Source organism: Rhineura floridana, chromosome 1, assembly GCF_030035675.1.
Source record: "Rhineura floridana isolate rRhiFlo1 chromosome 1, rRhiFlo1.hap2, whole genome shotgun sequence".
Classification (NCBI taxonomy): domain Eukaryota; kingdom Metazoa; phylum Chordata; class Lepidosauria; order Squamata; family Rhineuridae; genus Rhineura; species Rhineura floridana.
Genome location: NC_084480.1, coordinates 323008060 through 323024011, shown reverse-complemented (window position 1 = coordinate 323024011; position 15952 = coordinate 323008060). Strand labels below are relative to the sequence as shown.

Here is a 15952-nt window from a genome sequence, read left to right as displayed (position 1 = left end):
TTTGGTTGTGCATAGATGCCCTTATCCCTGCCCTGCGCCCAGCAAAGGTTGTGGGATTTGATTTCAAGTGAATTATATGTGTGTTGGGGTATCATCGTGGCTGGGGGTGGGGTGGGGAGGGGGATGTGAGATTCTATTATGCCATTCTGTTAACCTTACAGATAAAAAAAAATTCTACTACCCTCTGTGTGTGTGTTCTTATTTTTCATGGTGTTTTAGGCTACGTAGATGTGCAGCAGCCAAGGCGGGCACCTTGTAGGCAATTTTTTTAAAGTAACTAAAATGTAATTGTAGTGATTACTTTTGAGTAAAAGCAAAGTAATCAGTTACTTTCAGAGCAATTGTAATTGTAACGGTAATTACTACTTTTTGGGCCATGTAACTGTAACTGTAATTTATTACTTTTTAAAAGTAATCTTCCAAGCTTTGTCTGGAGGTTACCAGTGCATGGACAACACTGGTCAAGCTATCCCAGTCCAGAAATAGCTGCAGCTGTCTTGGCAGCCAAAGCTGGTGAAAGGCACTCCTAGCCACTGAGGTCACCTGGGCCTCTAGTGACAAAGATGGATCCAGGAGCACCCTCCAACTACAGACCTGCTCTTTCAGAGGGATTACGACCCCATCCAAACCAGGCAACTGACCAGTTATCTGAACTCAGGAACCACCAACCCACAGCGCCTGTCTTGCTAGGATTCATACTCAGTTTATTGGCCCTTATCCAGCCCACCACCAAGTCCAGGCAGTGGTCCAGGGCTTGCACGGCCTCTCCCGATTCAGATGTTACAGAGAAACAGAGCTGGGTATCATCAGCATACTGCTGACACCTCAAGCCAGATCTCATTATGACCGCTCCCAAGGGCTTCATAAAGATGTTAAACAGCATGGGGGACAAGATGGTACCCTGCGGCACCCCACAGCACAACTGCCAGGGGCCTGAAAGGCAATCGCCTAATTCTATTTTCTGAAAATGACCCTGGAGATAGAATTGGAACCACTGTAAAACTGTGCCTCTGATACCCATCTCACCAAGTTGGCCCAGAAGGATACCATGGTCAATGGTATCAAAAGCCGCTGAGAGATCAAGCAAGAACAACAGGGTTGCACTCCCCCTGTCCTTCTCCTGATAAAGGTCATCTATCAGGGCGACCAAGGCCGATTCAGTCCCATAACCGGGCCTGAACCCAGACTGGATTGGGTCATCCAAGAGTACTTGCAATTACTAATTGGATTGTTTCTATGTATATTTTCTATGTTTTAAATGTTTTATGTAAACCATAAGTACCAAATTCTAGAATACATGAATGAATGACTACATCTCTTTGTCCACCTTTAGAAAATCTAGAGGAATTGATCTTCAGAACAAATGTCAACAGAATGAATCCTTTTTAGAGGTTAAGGTTTAATAAAATACATTTTTAGCAGAAATAGTCAAGCTGAGTAGTTGCTCTGTAACATTCTCCTAATGGGATGTGGCTGTCCTTTTCAGATGTATAACATGTACATGCAGGGCTTGGGGTGGCATCAGCTATTTGACCCATCACAGAATGGAGGGGCCTTTGGGAGGCAAAGTTTCAATCCACCTGCTATATTTCCAGGGCATGTGCTGCAATCCTAAGATTTGAATAAACAAAGCTCAATGAGAATGGAAGCCAGGTTTCCTCTGTTCCCTGCAGGATCCCACAAGCTACAGCAAAGAAGAAGCCTGTCAATAAACAAATGGAGGTGGGAATCCAAACCCCTCCTGGCCCACGTTAGTCTTCAGTGGGAACTGGGATACACAGACCAGGTTACCACATAGTCATCATCTCATCAAGGCAGGAAGTGCAACTCCTGATAAACAGTGTCATAATCCACTCTTGTCCTTGGACATACACAGTGTGTGCAATCCTCAAGAAGGTACCAGCTATGAGGAAGGAGACTCTTCTGTATCATGCAGGATTGCTTGAAGTCACTGACACTAACTTCATCCCCCCCCCCTTTTCAGGCCATTCCTAGAAAACCACTGAGGCATTTGCCACGCTTGGGAGAGTGGTGTCTGAGCAGAACATCTTTCAGACTTTCACTAAGGAAGTTATCACTGACAATCCAGGGATGGAGTCCAGAAGCTTGAAACAAGATTGTGCCGCACACACACACACACCCCGGGCAAAGCAGCATCAGGGCAGGGGGAGGAAACAGGAGCATTAAGAACTCTCTCAGAAGGAGACAGCAGATAAACAGCTTCCTACTGAAAATGACTCAGCCCAGGACCTGTCCTTGGTGCATGTTTGAAGAAGAATTTTGGGTAACGATGGATGCTGGAAGGGAGAAAAATAGCTTTTGGTGCTCTTGTGGGATCAGAGAAGGTTTGATTGGAGCTCCAGGCTCCAGTTGCTCAATTTGTTATGAGTGGGCACCCTGGTCCTTCCAACATACTTTCCCCTTTTTGCAGGATGACTTCTTCTTTGTGTTAGGCTTCCCACGTTTGCTTTCTACCTCATCAATCATGGCGGTGATCATTGTTATCATTTCTTGAATGGGCAATGTCCCTGCTCTGTGCAATTCAAGGAGCTCTTGCCTCTTATCTTGAGGGACATATTTAGAAAACAGAAGGTCCAGCACACACACTTTCTGCCCCTTATACTCTCCCACAGCCACATGGACCATAGTTGTCCTCAGGGATTTTCTCAGTTGCTGCTGCTGCACATGTGAATCTTCACATTTCTCCACTAGGCCACCCTCTGAGCTTGCTAGCTGATCTTTGCTATGCACTTCTGTTTCTGTGATGATGTTGGTGAGAATGCCTATCAGTTCCTGAACAGAGAGGGCTTTTGCCTCGAATTTGTTTATTAGTTCCTGCTTCTTCTCTTCTGAGATATATTTTGAGAAGAGAAGATCCCAGCAAGACACCATCTGCCCTTGGAACTCACCAACTGGTACCACAAAACTCTCAGACCGTAGCATGCTTTCCAAAGAGAAGGAAGGAGAGAAGCAACCGTGTTGACCATTTTCTGATGATCTTGCCTCTTGTCTTTGACTCTTAACACATCCCAATTCATTCATTTTCTCCTCCTCCGTTTTGTTGACTATGGTGGTGACTATGGTTTCCATTTGGTCAATGGTGAGGATGCCAGACTTGTACAGCTGCAGCAGCTCCTTCCGCTTCTCCTCAGGGATATATTGAGAATGAAGAAGATCCCACACTGAAACCTGTTCCTCATGGAACCCACCAGCAGATATATTTGTCAGTCTAGATTTCAAAGCTTTCTCCTTTTCGTCTTGGTCTTCTGCTTGAGAAGCCTTGGGTGCTCCTGGGCATATTCTGTGTTCCCTGGTAAATTCCCCTCTTCTGCTTGATGTGCTACTTCCCTCTTCAGTGTGTGTAATAACAGTAGTAATGCTTCTAATACTTTCTTTAACATTTATAGCTGGTGCTCCATGTCCGTGTAGAATCTCCTCTCTCCTGATATTAGAGACAAACCTTGAAAAGAAAGGATCCCAAACAGAAGCCTTCTGTCCTTGGACGTCTTGGATGGTTGCATCAATATTTTCCAGACGCAAAGTGTGCTGCAGAAGGTCATAGTGGGAGGACTGTGGAGCTTCAAGTTCCTTCTGCCCACCTGAGTCCGTGCTGGCGTGTGAAGCCCTTTCCTGCAACTCCTCCGTTTTGTTGACTATGGTGGTGACTACGGTTTCCATTTGGTCAATGGTGAGGATGCCAGACTTGTACAGCTGCAGCAGCTCCTTCCGCTTCTCCTCAGGGATGTACTTGGAGTGGAGCACTTCCCACAAGGAAACCTTCCGTCCACGGAATTCGCCTGAGCTGAATTCAACCATCCGGGACCTCAGGGCATTTTTCTTTCTCTCCCCCTCCAGAGCATCCTCCTCTTCTTTCTCAAATGAAGCTAGACCAGCACATGCTAGACCATGTGCTGAATATTCACTACTTTCTTCTGCCATTTCATTAATAAGAGTAGAAAGGATGGCTGCAAGTTCCTCAGGAGTTAATTGACAGTTTCTGTAAATGCATAGGAGTTCTTGCCTTTTACCCTCTGAGATGTACTTAGAGAAGAGGAGATCCCAGAGGGAGACTTCCTGTCCTTGGAACTCACCAACATGCAGGACCATGGTGTGATTCTGCAAGGGCTCCTCCCAGTGGCCCGGGTGTGGGTGGGCGTGGGATGCTTCCTTCGTTTTCTCCTCCTCTGTTTTGTTGACAATGGTGGTGACTACAGTTTCCATTTGGTCAATGGTGAGGATGCCAGACTTGTACAGCTGCAGCAGCTCCTTCTGCTTCTCATCAGGGATGTACTTGGAGTGGAGCACTTCCCACAAGGAAACCTTCCGTCCACGGAATTCGCCTGAGCTGAATTCAACCATCCGGGACTTCAGAGCCTTTTCCTTTTCTCCTAGCTCTAACGCATCCTCATCCTCCTCCTCTTTCGCAGGTGTAACATCATCAGGGCAGCTTGTGTCAGGATTCCCGACTGGTACTTCTTTAAGAGCTCCTCTGTTTGGGCTTCCGGAACACAATGAGAGAAGAGGAGATGCCAGAGGGAGACTTCCTTGCTTGGAGTTCCTTTCCTCTGTCTCGGTGATGATGGCAGTGAGGGTCTGGGTGATCTCCTCAATGGTTATGGTGCCAGCTTTGTACTGCCTCAGGATCTCCTGTCTCTTATGCGGAGGGATGTATCTGGAGAAGAGGAGGTCCCACACGGAGACTTCTTGGCCCTCGAAAAGGCCTATGCCGACCCTGGTCTTGGCAGACTGCAAAGCCTTCCTCGTGCTCTCGTTCAAGTAGATGGAAATGGAGCCCTTGTCCATCACGTGAAGCATCAGCAGGCCAGTTTTGGGATCAGGGAGGCACCTGTGCAGAAGCTGCACGTACGTGAGGTTCTCGTGGGTGTTGGGGTCAAAGAAGCCCTTGGTGTCATCGGTCGGGTCTGAGAGGATCTGGTTCATTTCCTCGTCAAAGTAGCCCCGCTGGTAGGCTACCTGCACGGGGAGGCGATGACTCTGCACGGGGTCAATGATGCCCCCGGTGGCAATCTGAGCCTCCAGCAGGCGGATGCCGTGGTCTTTGACGATGAGACCTTTCTTCATGCCCTGGAAGAGAGAGATTTTGTTCCCCGTGTAGGGGTCGTTGTATCCAGTCACGGCTCTCTCTGCAGAGAGAAGTTTGTCCTTCAATTCGGCGCCCACCAGTTCAGCAGAGACAGCTTCGTCGACAGACAGTTTTTCATTCTTCAGAGGGTCAGTGATGAACCCAGTGGCAGCCTGTGCCTCCAGCAGGACCAGGGCAGTGCCCGGCCTCAAAATGCCCTTCCACATGGCCTGGTAGATGGTCATCTTCTCTGTCTTGGAAGGGTCTGACTTGGAGGGCACGAGGACTCCGGCAATGCAGCTTGTGCCTTCCAGGTATCGCTTCACCGAATCTCTTTCCGTGATCTCTTCCACAGTCTTGGTGCCATGTGTGAGCTCAGAGAGCGTGTCCTGGTCAATGATTTGGGACTTGAAGAGCTCCGAGGCTGTCACCTGCCTCCTGAGCCCGGAGAATTTCAGCTTGTTGCTCTTCTCTTCCATCTCCTCAATGAGGTTGGTGATGACTCGGACGAGCTCCTCTGTAGTCACAGATCCCGCTCGGTACTTCTCTAGGAGCTCTTGCCGTTTGTCTGCGGTCACGTATTTGGAGAAGAGAAGCTCCCACACTGAAAGCCTGGAGCCTTGGAACTCGCCCACAGGCACATCAACGGTCACCAAGCGTAAGGCTTTTTCCAGCTCCTCGTCTCGTGGGGATGGTGTGGCACCATCTCTTTTGGACTGAGTCCCTTCCCTGGTCAGACTGTTGGTACCTTCCGTATCTTTGCCACGACGTCTCTCTGTCTCTGTGAGAAAGGGGGACAGCATGGCTATCAGTTCCTGAATGTTCAGGATTCCCGACTGGTACTTCTTTAAGAGCTCCTCTCTTTGGGCTTCTGGAACACAGTGAGAGAAGAGGAGATCCCAGAGTGAGAGTTCCTGTCCTCTGATGGTTGTGGACTTCAAGGTCTTCTGCCAGGACTCTTTCAGGCTTGGGTGGGGAGGGTCCTGTTTCAGTGATGTTCCTTGTGGTGTGCTGGGGGTGTGTTTGTGTCCAGTTTGCTTGGAGTTCCTTTCCTCTGTCTCGGTGATGATGGCAGTGAGGGTCTGGGTGATCTCCTCAATGGTTATGGTGCCAGCTTTGTACTGCCTCAGGATCTCCTGTCTCTTATGCGGAGGGATGTATCTGGAGAAGAGGAGGTCCCACACGGAGACTTCTTGGCCCTCAAAAAGGCCTATGCCAACCCTGGTCTTGGCAGACTGCAAAGCCTTCCTCGTGCTCTCGTTCAAGTAGATGGAAATGGAGCCCTTGTCCATCACGTGAAGCATCAGCAGGCCAGTTTCGGGATCAGGGAGGCACCTGTGCAGAAGCTGCACGTACGTGAGGTTCTCGTGGGTGTTGGGGTCAAAGAAGCCCTTGGTGTCATCGGTCGGGTCTGAGAGGATCTGGTTCATTTCCTCGTCAAAGTAGCCCCGCTGGTAGGCTACCTGCACGGGGAGGCGATGACTCTGCACGGGGTCAATGATGCCCCCGGTGGCAATCTGAGCCTCCAGCAGGCGGATGCCGTGGTCTTTGACGATGAGGCCTTTCTTCATGCCCTGGAAGAGAGAGATTTTGTCCCCTGTGTAGGGGTCGTTGTATCCGGTCACGGCTCTCTCTGCAGAGAGAAGTTTGTCCTTCAATTCGGCGCCCACCAGTTCGGCAGAGACAGCTTCGTCGACAGACAGTTTCTCATTCTTCAGAGGGTCAGTGATGAACCCAGTGGCAGCCTGTGCCTCCAGCAGGACCAGGGCAGTGCCCGGCCTCAAAATGCCCTTCCACATGGCCTGGTAGATGGTCATCTTCTCTGTCTTGGAAGGGTCTGACTTGGAGGGCACGAGGACTCCGGCAATGCAGCTTGTGCCTTCCAGGTATCGCTTCACCGAATCTCTTTCCGTGATCTCTTCCACAGTCTTGGTGCCATGCGTGAGCTCAGAGAGCGTGTCCTGGTCAATGATTTGGGACTTGAAGAGCTCCGAGGCTGTCACCTGCCTCCTGAGCCCGGAGAATTTCAGCTTGTTGCTCTTCTCTTCCATCTCCTCAATGAGGTTGGTGATGACTCGGACGAGCTCCTCTGTAGTCACAGATCCCGCTCGGTACTTCTCTAGGAGCTCTTGCCGTTTGTCTGCGGTCACGTATTTGGAGAAGAGAAGCTCCCACACTGAAAGCCTGGAGCCTTGGAACTCGCCCACAGGCACATCAACGGTCACCAAGCGTAAGGCTTTTTCCAGCTCCTCGTCTCGTGGGGATGGTGTGGCACCATCTCTTTTGGACTGAGTCCCTTCCCTGGTCAGACTGTTGGTACCTTCCGTATCTTTGCCACGACGTCTCTCTGTCTCTGTGAGAAAGGGGGACAGCATGGCTATCAGTTCCTGAATGTTCAGGATTCCCGACTGGTACTTCTTTAAGAGCTCCTCTCTTTGGGCTTCTGGAACACAGTGAGAGAAGAGGAGATCCCAGAGTGAGAGTTCCTGTCCTCTGATGGTTGTGGACTTCAAGGTCTTCTGCCAGGACTCTTTCAGGCTTGGGTGGGGAGGGTCCTGTTTCAGTGATGTTCCTTGTGGTGTGCTGGGGGTGTGTTTGTGTCCAGTTTGCTTGGAGTTCCTTTCCTCTGTCTCGGTGATGATGGCAGTGAGGGTCTGGGTGATCTCCTCAATGGTTATGGTGCCAGCTTTGTACTGCCTCAGGATCTCCTGTCTCTTATGCGGAGGGATGTATCTGGAGAAGAGGAGGTCCCACACGGAGACTTCTTGGCCCTCAAAAAGGCCTATGCCAACCCTGGTCTTGGCAGACTGCAAAGCCTTCCTCGTGCTCTCGTTCAAGTAGATGGAAATGGAGCCCTTGTCCATCACGTGAAGCATCAGCAGGCCAGTTTCGGGATCAGGGAGGCACCTGTGCAGAAGCTGCACGTACGTGAGGTTCTCGTGGGTGTTGGGGTCAAAGAAGCCCTTGGTGTCATCGGTCGGGTCTGAGAGGATCTGGTTCATTTCCTCGTCAAAGTAGCCCCGCTGGTAGGCTACCTGCACGGGGAGGCGATGACTCTGCACGGGGTCAATGATGCCCCCGGTGGCAATCTGAGCCTCCAGCAGGCGGATGCCGTGGTCTTTGACGATGAGGCCTTTCTTCATGCCCTGGAAGAGAGAGATTTTGTCCCCTGTGTAGGGGTCGTTGTATCCGGTCACGGCTCTCTCTGCAGAGAGAAGTTTGTCCTTCAATTCGGCGCCCACCAGTTCGGCAGAGACAGCTTCGTCGACAGACAGTTTCTCATTCTTCAGAGGGTCAGTGATGAACCCAGTGGCAGCCTGTGCCTCCAGCAGGACCAGGGCAGTGCCCGGCCTCAAAATGCCCTTCCACATGGCCTGGTAGATGGTCATCTTCTCTGTCTTGGAAGGGTCTGACTTGGAGGGCACGAGGACTCCGGCAATGCAGCTTGTGCCTTCCAGGTATCGCTTCACCGAATCTCTTTCCGTGATCTCTTCCACAGTCTTGGTGCCATGCGTGAGCTCAGAGAGCGTGTCCTGGTCAATGATTTGGGACTTGAAGAGCTCCGAGGCTGTCACCTGCCTCCTGAGCCCGGAGAATTTCAGCTTGTTGCTCTTCTCTTCCATCTCCTCAATGAGGTTGGTGATGACTCGGACGAGCTCCTCTGTAGTCACAGATCCCGCTCGGTACTTCTCTAGGAGCTCTTGCCGTTTGTCTGCGGTCACGTATTTGGAGAAGAGAAGCTCCCACACTGAAAGCCTGGAGCCTTGGAACTCGCCCACAGGCACATCAACGGTCACCAAGCGTAAGGCTTTTTCCAGCTCCTCGTCTCGTGGGGATGGTGTGGCACCATCTCCTTTGGACTGAGTCCCTTCCCTGGTCAGACTGTTGGTACCTTCCGTATCTTTGCCACGACGTCTCTCTGTCTCTGTGAGAAAGGGGGACAGCATGGCTATCAGTTCCTGAATGTTCAGGATTCCCGACTGGTACTTCTTTAAGAGCTCCTCTCTTTGGGCTTCTGGAACACAGTGAGAGAAGAGGAGATCCCAGAGTGAGAGTTCCTGTCCTCTGATGGTTGTGGACTTCAAGGTCTTCTGCCAGGACTCTTTCAGGCTTGGGTGGGGAGGGTCCTGTTTCAGTGATGTTCCTTGTGGTGTGCTGGGGGTGTGTTTGTGTCCAGTTTGCTTGGAGTTCCTTTCCTCTGTCTCGGTGATGATGGCAGTGAGGGTCTGGGTGATCTCCTCAATGGTTATGGTGCCAGCTTTGTACTGCCTCAGGATCTCCTGTCTCTTATGCGGAGGGATGTATCTGGAGAAGAGGAGGTCCCACACGGAGACTTCTTGGCCCTCGAAAAGGCCTATGCCAACCCTGGTCTTGGCAGACTGCAAAGCCTTCCTCGTGCTCTCGTTCAAGTAGATGGAAATGGAGCCCTTGTCCATCACGTGAAGCATCAGCAGGCCAGTTTCGGGATCAGGGAGGCACCTGTGCAGAAGCTGCACGTACGTGAGGTTCTCGTGGGTGTTGGGGTCAAAGAAGCCCTTGGTGTCATCGGTCGGGTCTGAGAGGATCTGGTTCATTTCCTCGTCAAAGTAGCCCCGCTGGTAGGCTACCTGCACGGGGAGGCGATGACTCTGCACGGGGTCAATGATGCCCCCGGTGGCAATCTGAGCCTCCAGCAGGCGGATGCCGTGGTCTTTGACGATGAGGCCTTTCTTCATGCCCTGGAAGAGAGAGATTTTGTTCCCCGTGTAGGGGTCGTTGTATCCGGTCACGGCTCTCTCTGCAGAGAGAAGTTTGTCCTTCAATTCGGCGCCCACCAGTTCGGCAGAGACAGCTTCGTCGACAGACAGTTTCTCATTCTTCAGAGGGTCAGTGATGAACCCAGTGGCAGCCTGTGCCTCCAGCAGGACCAGGGCAGTGCCCGGCCTCAAAATGCCCTTCCACATGGCCTGGTAGATGGTCATCTTCTCTGTCTTGGAAGGGTCTGACTTGGAGGGCACGAGGACTCCGGCAATGCAGCTTGTGCCTTCCAGGTATCGCTTCACCGAATCTCTTTCCGTGATCTCTTCCACAGTCTTGGTGCCATGCGTGAGCTCAGAGAGCGTGTCCTGGTCAATGATTTGGGACTTGAAGAGCTCCGAGGCTGTCACCTGCCTCCTGAGCCCGGAGAATTTCAGCTTGTTGCTCTTCTCTTCCATCTCCTCAATGAGGTTGGTGATGACTCGGACGAGCTCCTCTGTAGTCACAGATCCCGCTCGGTACTTCTCTAGGAGCTCTTGCCGTTTGTCTGTGGTCACGTATTTGGAGAAGAGAAGCTCCCACACTGAAAGCCTGGAGCCTTGGAACTCGCCCACAGGCACATCAACGGTCACCAAGCGTAAGGCTTTTTCCAGCTCCTCGTCTCGTGGGGATGGTGTGGCACCATCTCCTTTGGACTGAGTCCCTTCCCTGGTCAGACTGTTGGTACCTTCCGTATCTTTGCCACGACGTCTCTCTGTCTCTGTGAGAAAGGGGGACAGCATGGCTATCAGTTCCTGAATGTTCAGGATTCCCGACTGGTACTTCTTTAAGAGCTCCTCTCTTTGGGCTTCTGGAACACAGTGAGAGAAGAGGAGATCCCAGAGTGAGAGTTCCTGTCCTCTGATGGTTGTGGACTTCAAGGTCTTCTGCCAGGACTCTTTCAGGCTTGGGTGGGGAGGGTCCTGTTTCAGTGATGTTCCTTGTGGTGTGCTGGGGGTGTGTTTGTGTCCAGTTTGCTTGGAGTTCCTTTCCTCTGTCTCAGTGATGATGGCAGTGAGGGTCTGGGTGATCTCCTCAATGGTTATGGTGCCAGCTTTGTACTGCCTCAGGATCTCCTGTCTCTTATGCGGAGGGATGTATCTGGAGAAGAGGAGGTCCCACACGGAGACTTCTTGGCCCTCGAAAAGGCCTATGCCAACCCTGGTCTTGGCAGACTGCAAAGCCTTCCTCGTGCTCTCGTTCAAGTAGATGGAAATGGAGCCCTTGTCCATCACGTGAAGCATCAGCAGGCCAGTTTCGGGATCAGGGAGGCACCTGTGCAGAAGTTGCATGTACGTGAGGTTCTCGTGGGTGTTGGGGTCAAAGAAGCCCTTGGTGTCATCGGTCGGGTCTGAGAGGATCTGGTTCATTTCCTCGTCAAAGTAGCCCCGCTGGTAGGCTACCTGCACGGGGAGGCGATGACTCTGCACGGGGTCAATGATGCCCCCGGTGGCAATCTGAGCCTCCAGCAGGCGGATGCCGTGGTCTTTGACGATGAGGCCTTTCTTCATGCCCTGGAAGAGAGAGATTTTGTTCCCCGTGTAGGGGTCGTTGTATCCGGTCACGGCTCTCTCTGCAGAGAGAAGTTTGTCCTTCAATTCGGCGCCCACCAGTTCGGCAGAGACAGCTTCGTCAACAGACAGTTTCTCATTCTTCAGAGGGTCAGTGATGAACCCAGTGGCAGCCTGTGCCTCCAGCAGGACCAGGGCAGTGCCCGGCCTCAAAATGCCCTTCCACATGGCCTGGTAGATGGTCATCTTCTCTGTCTTGGAAGGGTCTGACTTGGAGGGCACGAGGACTCCGGCAATGCAGCTTGTGCCTTCCAGGTATCGCTTCACCGAATCTCTTTCCGTGATCTCTTCCACAGTCTTGGTGCCATGCGTGAGCTCAGAGAGCGTGTCCTGGTCAATGATTTGGGACTTGAAGAGCTCCGAGGCTGTCACCTGCCTCCTGAGCCCGGAGAATTTCAGCTTGTTGCTCTTCTCTTCCATCTCCTCAATGAGGTTGGTGATGACTCGGACGAGCTCCTCTGTAGTCACACATCCCGCTCGGTACTTCTCTAGGAGCTCTTGCCGTTTGTCTGCGGTCACGTATTTGGAGAAGAGAAGCTCCCACGCTGAAAGCCTGGAGCCTTGGAACTCGCCCACAGGCACATCAACGGTCACCAAGCGTAAGGCTTTTTCCAGCTCCTCGTCTCGTGGGGATGGTGTGGCACCATCTCCATGGGACTGAATCCCTTCCCTGGTCAGACTGCTGGTGCCTTCCGTATCTTTCCCACGACACCTCTCTGTCTCTGTGAGAAGGGCAGACAGCATGGCTATCATTTCTTGAGTGTTCAGGATTCCCGACTGGTACTTCTTTAAGAGCTCCTCTCTTTGGGCTTCTGGAACACAGTGAGAGAAGAGGAGATCCCAGAGTGAGAGTTCCTGTCCTCTGATGGTTGTGGACTTCAAGGTCTTCTGCCAGGACTCTTTCAGGCTTGGGTGGGGAGGGTCCTGTTTCAGTGATGTTCCTTGTGGTGTGCTGGGGGTGTGTTTGTGTCCAGTTTGCTTGGAGTTCCTTTCCTCTGTCTCGGTGATGATGGCAGTGAGGGTCTGGGTGATCTCCTCAATGGTTATGGTGCCAGCTTTGTACTGCCTCAGGATCTCCTGTCTCTTATGCGGAGGGATGTATCTGGAGAAGAGGAGGTCCCACACGGAGACTTCTTGGCCCTCGAAAAGGCCTATGCCAACCCTGGTCTTGGCAGACTGCAAAGCCTTCCTCGTGCTCTCGTTCAAGTAGATGGAAATGGAGCCCTTGTCCATCACGTGAAGCATCAGCAGGCCAGTTTCGGGATCAGGGAGGCACCTGTGCAGAAGTTGCATGTACGTGAGGTTCTCGTGGGTGTTGGGGTCAAAGAAGCCCTTGGTGTCATCGGTCGGGTCTGAGAGGATCTGGTTCATTTCCTCGTCAAAGTAGCCCCGCTGGTAGGCTACCTGCACGGGGAGGCGATGACTCTGCACGGGGTCAATGATGCCCCCGGTGGCAATCTGAGCCTCCAGCAGGCGGATGCCGTGGTCTTTGACGATGAGGCCTTTCTTCATGCCCTGGAAGAGAGAGATTTTGTTCCCCGTGTAGGGGTCGTTGTATCCGATCACGGCTCTCTCTGCAGAGAGAAGTTTGTCCTTCAATTCGGCGCCCACCAGTTCGGCAGAGACAGCTTCGTCAACAGACAGTTTCTCATTCTTCAGAGGGTCAGTGATGAACCCAGTGGCAGCCTGTGCCTCCAGCAGGACCAGGGCAGTGCCCGGCCTCAAAATGCCCTTCCACATGGCCTGGTAGATGGTCATCTTCTCTGTCTTGGAAGGGTCTGACTTGGAGGGCACGAGGACTCCGGCAATGCAGCTTGTGCCTTCCAGGTATCGCTTCACCGAATCTCTTTCCGTGATCTCTTCCACAGTCTTGGTGCCATGCGTGAGCTCAGAGAGCGTGTCCTGGTCAATGATTTGGGACTTGAAGAGCTCCGAGGCTGTCACCTGCCTCCTGAGCCCGGAGAATTTCAGCTTGTTGCTCTTCTCTTCCATCTCCTCAATGAGGTTGGTGATGACTCGGACGAGCTCCTCTGTAGTCACAGATCCCGCTCGGTACTTCTCTAGGAGCTCTTGCCGTTTGTCTGCGGTCACGTATTTGGAGAAGAGAAGCTCCCACGCTGAAAGCCTGGAGCCTTGGAACTCGCCCACAGGCACATCAACGGTCACCAAGCGTAAGGCTTTTTCCAGCTCCTCGTCTCGTGGGGATGGTGTGGCACCATCTCCATGGGACTGAATCCCTTCCCTGGTCAGACTGCTGGTGCCTTCCGTATCTTTCCCACGACACCTCTCTGTCTCTGTGAGAAGGGCAGACAGCATGGCTATCATTTCTTGAGTGTTCAGGATTCCCGACTGGTACTTCTTTAAGAGCTCCTCTCTTTGGGCTTCTGGAACACAGTGAGAGAAGAGGAGATCCCAGAGTGAGAGTTCCTGTCCTCTGATGGTTGTGGACTTCAAGGTCTTCTGCCAGGACTCTTTCAGGCTTGGGTGGGGAGGGTCCTGTTTCAGTGATGTTCCTTGTGGTGTGCTGGGGGTGTGTTTGTGTCCAGTTTGCTTGGAGTTCCTTTCCTCTGTCTCGGTGATGATGGCAGTGAGGGTCTGGGTGATCTCCTCAATGGTTATGGTGCCAGCTTTGTACTGCCTCAGGATCTCCTGTCTCTTATGCGGAGGGATGTATCTGGAGAAGAGGAGGTCCCACACGGAGACTTCTTGGCCCTCAAAAAGGCCTATGCCAACCCTGGTCTTGGCAGACTGCAAAGCCTTCCTCGTGCTCTCGTTCAAGTAGATGGAAATGGAGCCCTTGTCCATCACGTGAAGCATCAGCAGGCCAGTTTCGGGATCAGGGAGGCACCTGTGCAGAAGTTGCATGTACGTGAGGTTCTCGTGGGTGTTGGGGTCAAAGAAGCCCTTGGTGTCATCGGTCGGGTCTGAGAGGATCTGGTTCATTTCCTCGTCAAAGTAGCCCCGCTGGTAGGCTACCTGCACGGGGAGGCGATGACTCTGCACGGGGTCAATGATGCCCCCGGTGGCAATCTGAGCCTCCAGCAGGCGGATGCCGTGGTCTTTGACGATGAGGCCTTTCTTCATGCCCTGGAAGAGAGAGATTTTGTTCCCCGTGTAGGGGTCGTTGTATCCGGTCACGGCTCTCTCTGCAGAGAGAAGTTTGTCCTTCAATTCGGCGCCCACCAGTTCGGCAGAGACAGCTTCGTCAACAGACAGTTTCTCATTCTTCAGAGGGTCAGTGATGAACCCAGTGGCAGCCTGTGCCTCCAGCAGGACCAGGGCAGTGCCCGGCCTCAAAATGCCCTTCCACATGGCCTGGTAGATGGTCATCTTCTCTGTCTTGGAAGGGTCTGACTTGGAGGGCACGAGGACTCCGGCAATGCAGCTTGTGCCTTCCAGGTATCGCTTCACCGAATCTCTTTCCGTGATCTCTTCCACAGTCTTGGTGCCATGCGTTAGCTCAGAGAGCGTGTCCTGGTCAATGATTTGGGACTTGAAGAGCTCCGAGGCTGTCACCTGCCTCCTGAGCCCGGAGAATTTCAGCTTGTTGCTCTTCTCTTCCATCTCCTCAATGAGGTTGGTGATGACTCGGACGAGCTCCTCTGTAGTCACAGATCCCGCTCGGTACTTCTCTAGGAGCTCTTGCCGTTTGTCTGCGGTCACGTATTTGGAGAAGAGAAGCTCCCACGCTGAAAGCCTGGAGCCTTGGAACTCGCCCACAGGCACATCAACGGTCACCAAGCGTAAGGCTTTTTCCAGCTCCTCGTCTCGTGGGGATGGTGTGGCACCATCTCCATGGGACTGAATCCCTTCCCTGGTCAGACTGCTGGTGCCTTCCGTATCTTTCCCACGACACCTCTCTGTCTCTGTGAGAAGGGCAGACAGCATGGCTATCATTTCTTGAGTGTTCAGGATTCCCGACTGGTACTTCTTTAAGAGCTCCTCTCTTTGGGCTTCTGGAACACAGTGAGAGAAGAGGAGATCCCAGAGTGAGAGTTCCTGTCCTCTGATGGTTGTGGACTTCAATGTCTTCTGCCAGGACTCTTTCAGGCTTGGGTGGGGAGGGTCCTGTTTCAGTGATGTTCCTTGTGGTGTGCTGGGGGTGTGTTTGTGTCCAGTTTGCTTGGAGTTCCTTTCCTCTGTCTCGGTGATGATGGCAGTGAGGGTCTGGGTGATCTCCTCAATGATTATGGTGCCAGCTTTGTACTGCCTCAGGATCTCCTGTCTCTTATGCGGAGGGATGTATCTGGAGAAGAGGAGGTCCCACACGGAGACTTCTTGGCCCTCAAAAAGGCCTATGCCGACCCTGGTCTTGGCAGACTGCAAAGCCTTCCTCGTGCTCTCGTTCAAGTAGATGGAAATGGAGCCCTTGTCCATCACGTGAAGCATCAGCAGGCCAGTTTCGGGATCAGGGAGGCACCTGTGCAGAAGTTGCATGTACGTGAGGTTCTCGTGGGTGTTGGGGTCAAAGAAGCCCTTGGTGTCATCGGTCGGGTCTGAGAGGATCTGGTTCATTTCCTCG

General features: G+C 52.4%; 1 protein-coding gene across 1 annotated transcript in view; it reads right to left on the bottom strand.

Annotated features, from left to right (window-relative positions):
• Positions 1-1379: 1379 nt before the first annotated feature.
• Positions 1380-15952, bottom strand: part of LOC133375535 (epiplakin-like) — a 54695-nt gene continuing 40122 nt past the window's right edge. Inside the window, exon 2 of the mRNA XM_061607235.1 lies at positions 1380-15952. This exon is cut by the window's right edge and continues 13634 nt beyond it. Within this exon, the coding sequence (XP_061463219.1) occupies positions 2383-15952 (13570 nt within the window). The 3' untranslated portion in view covers positions 1380-2382.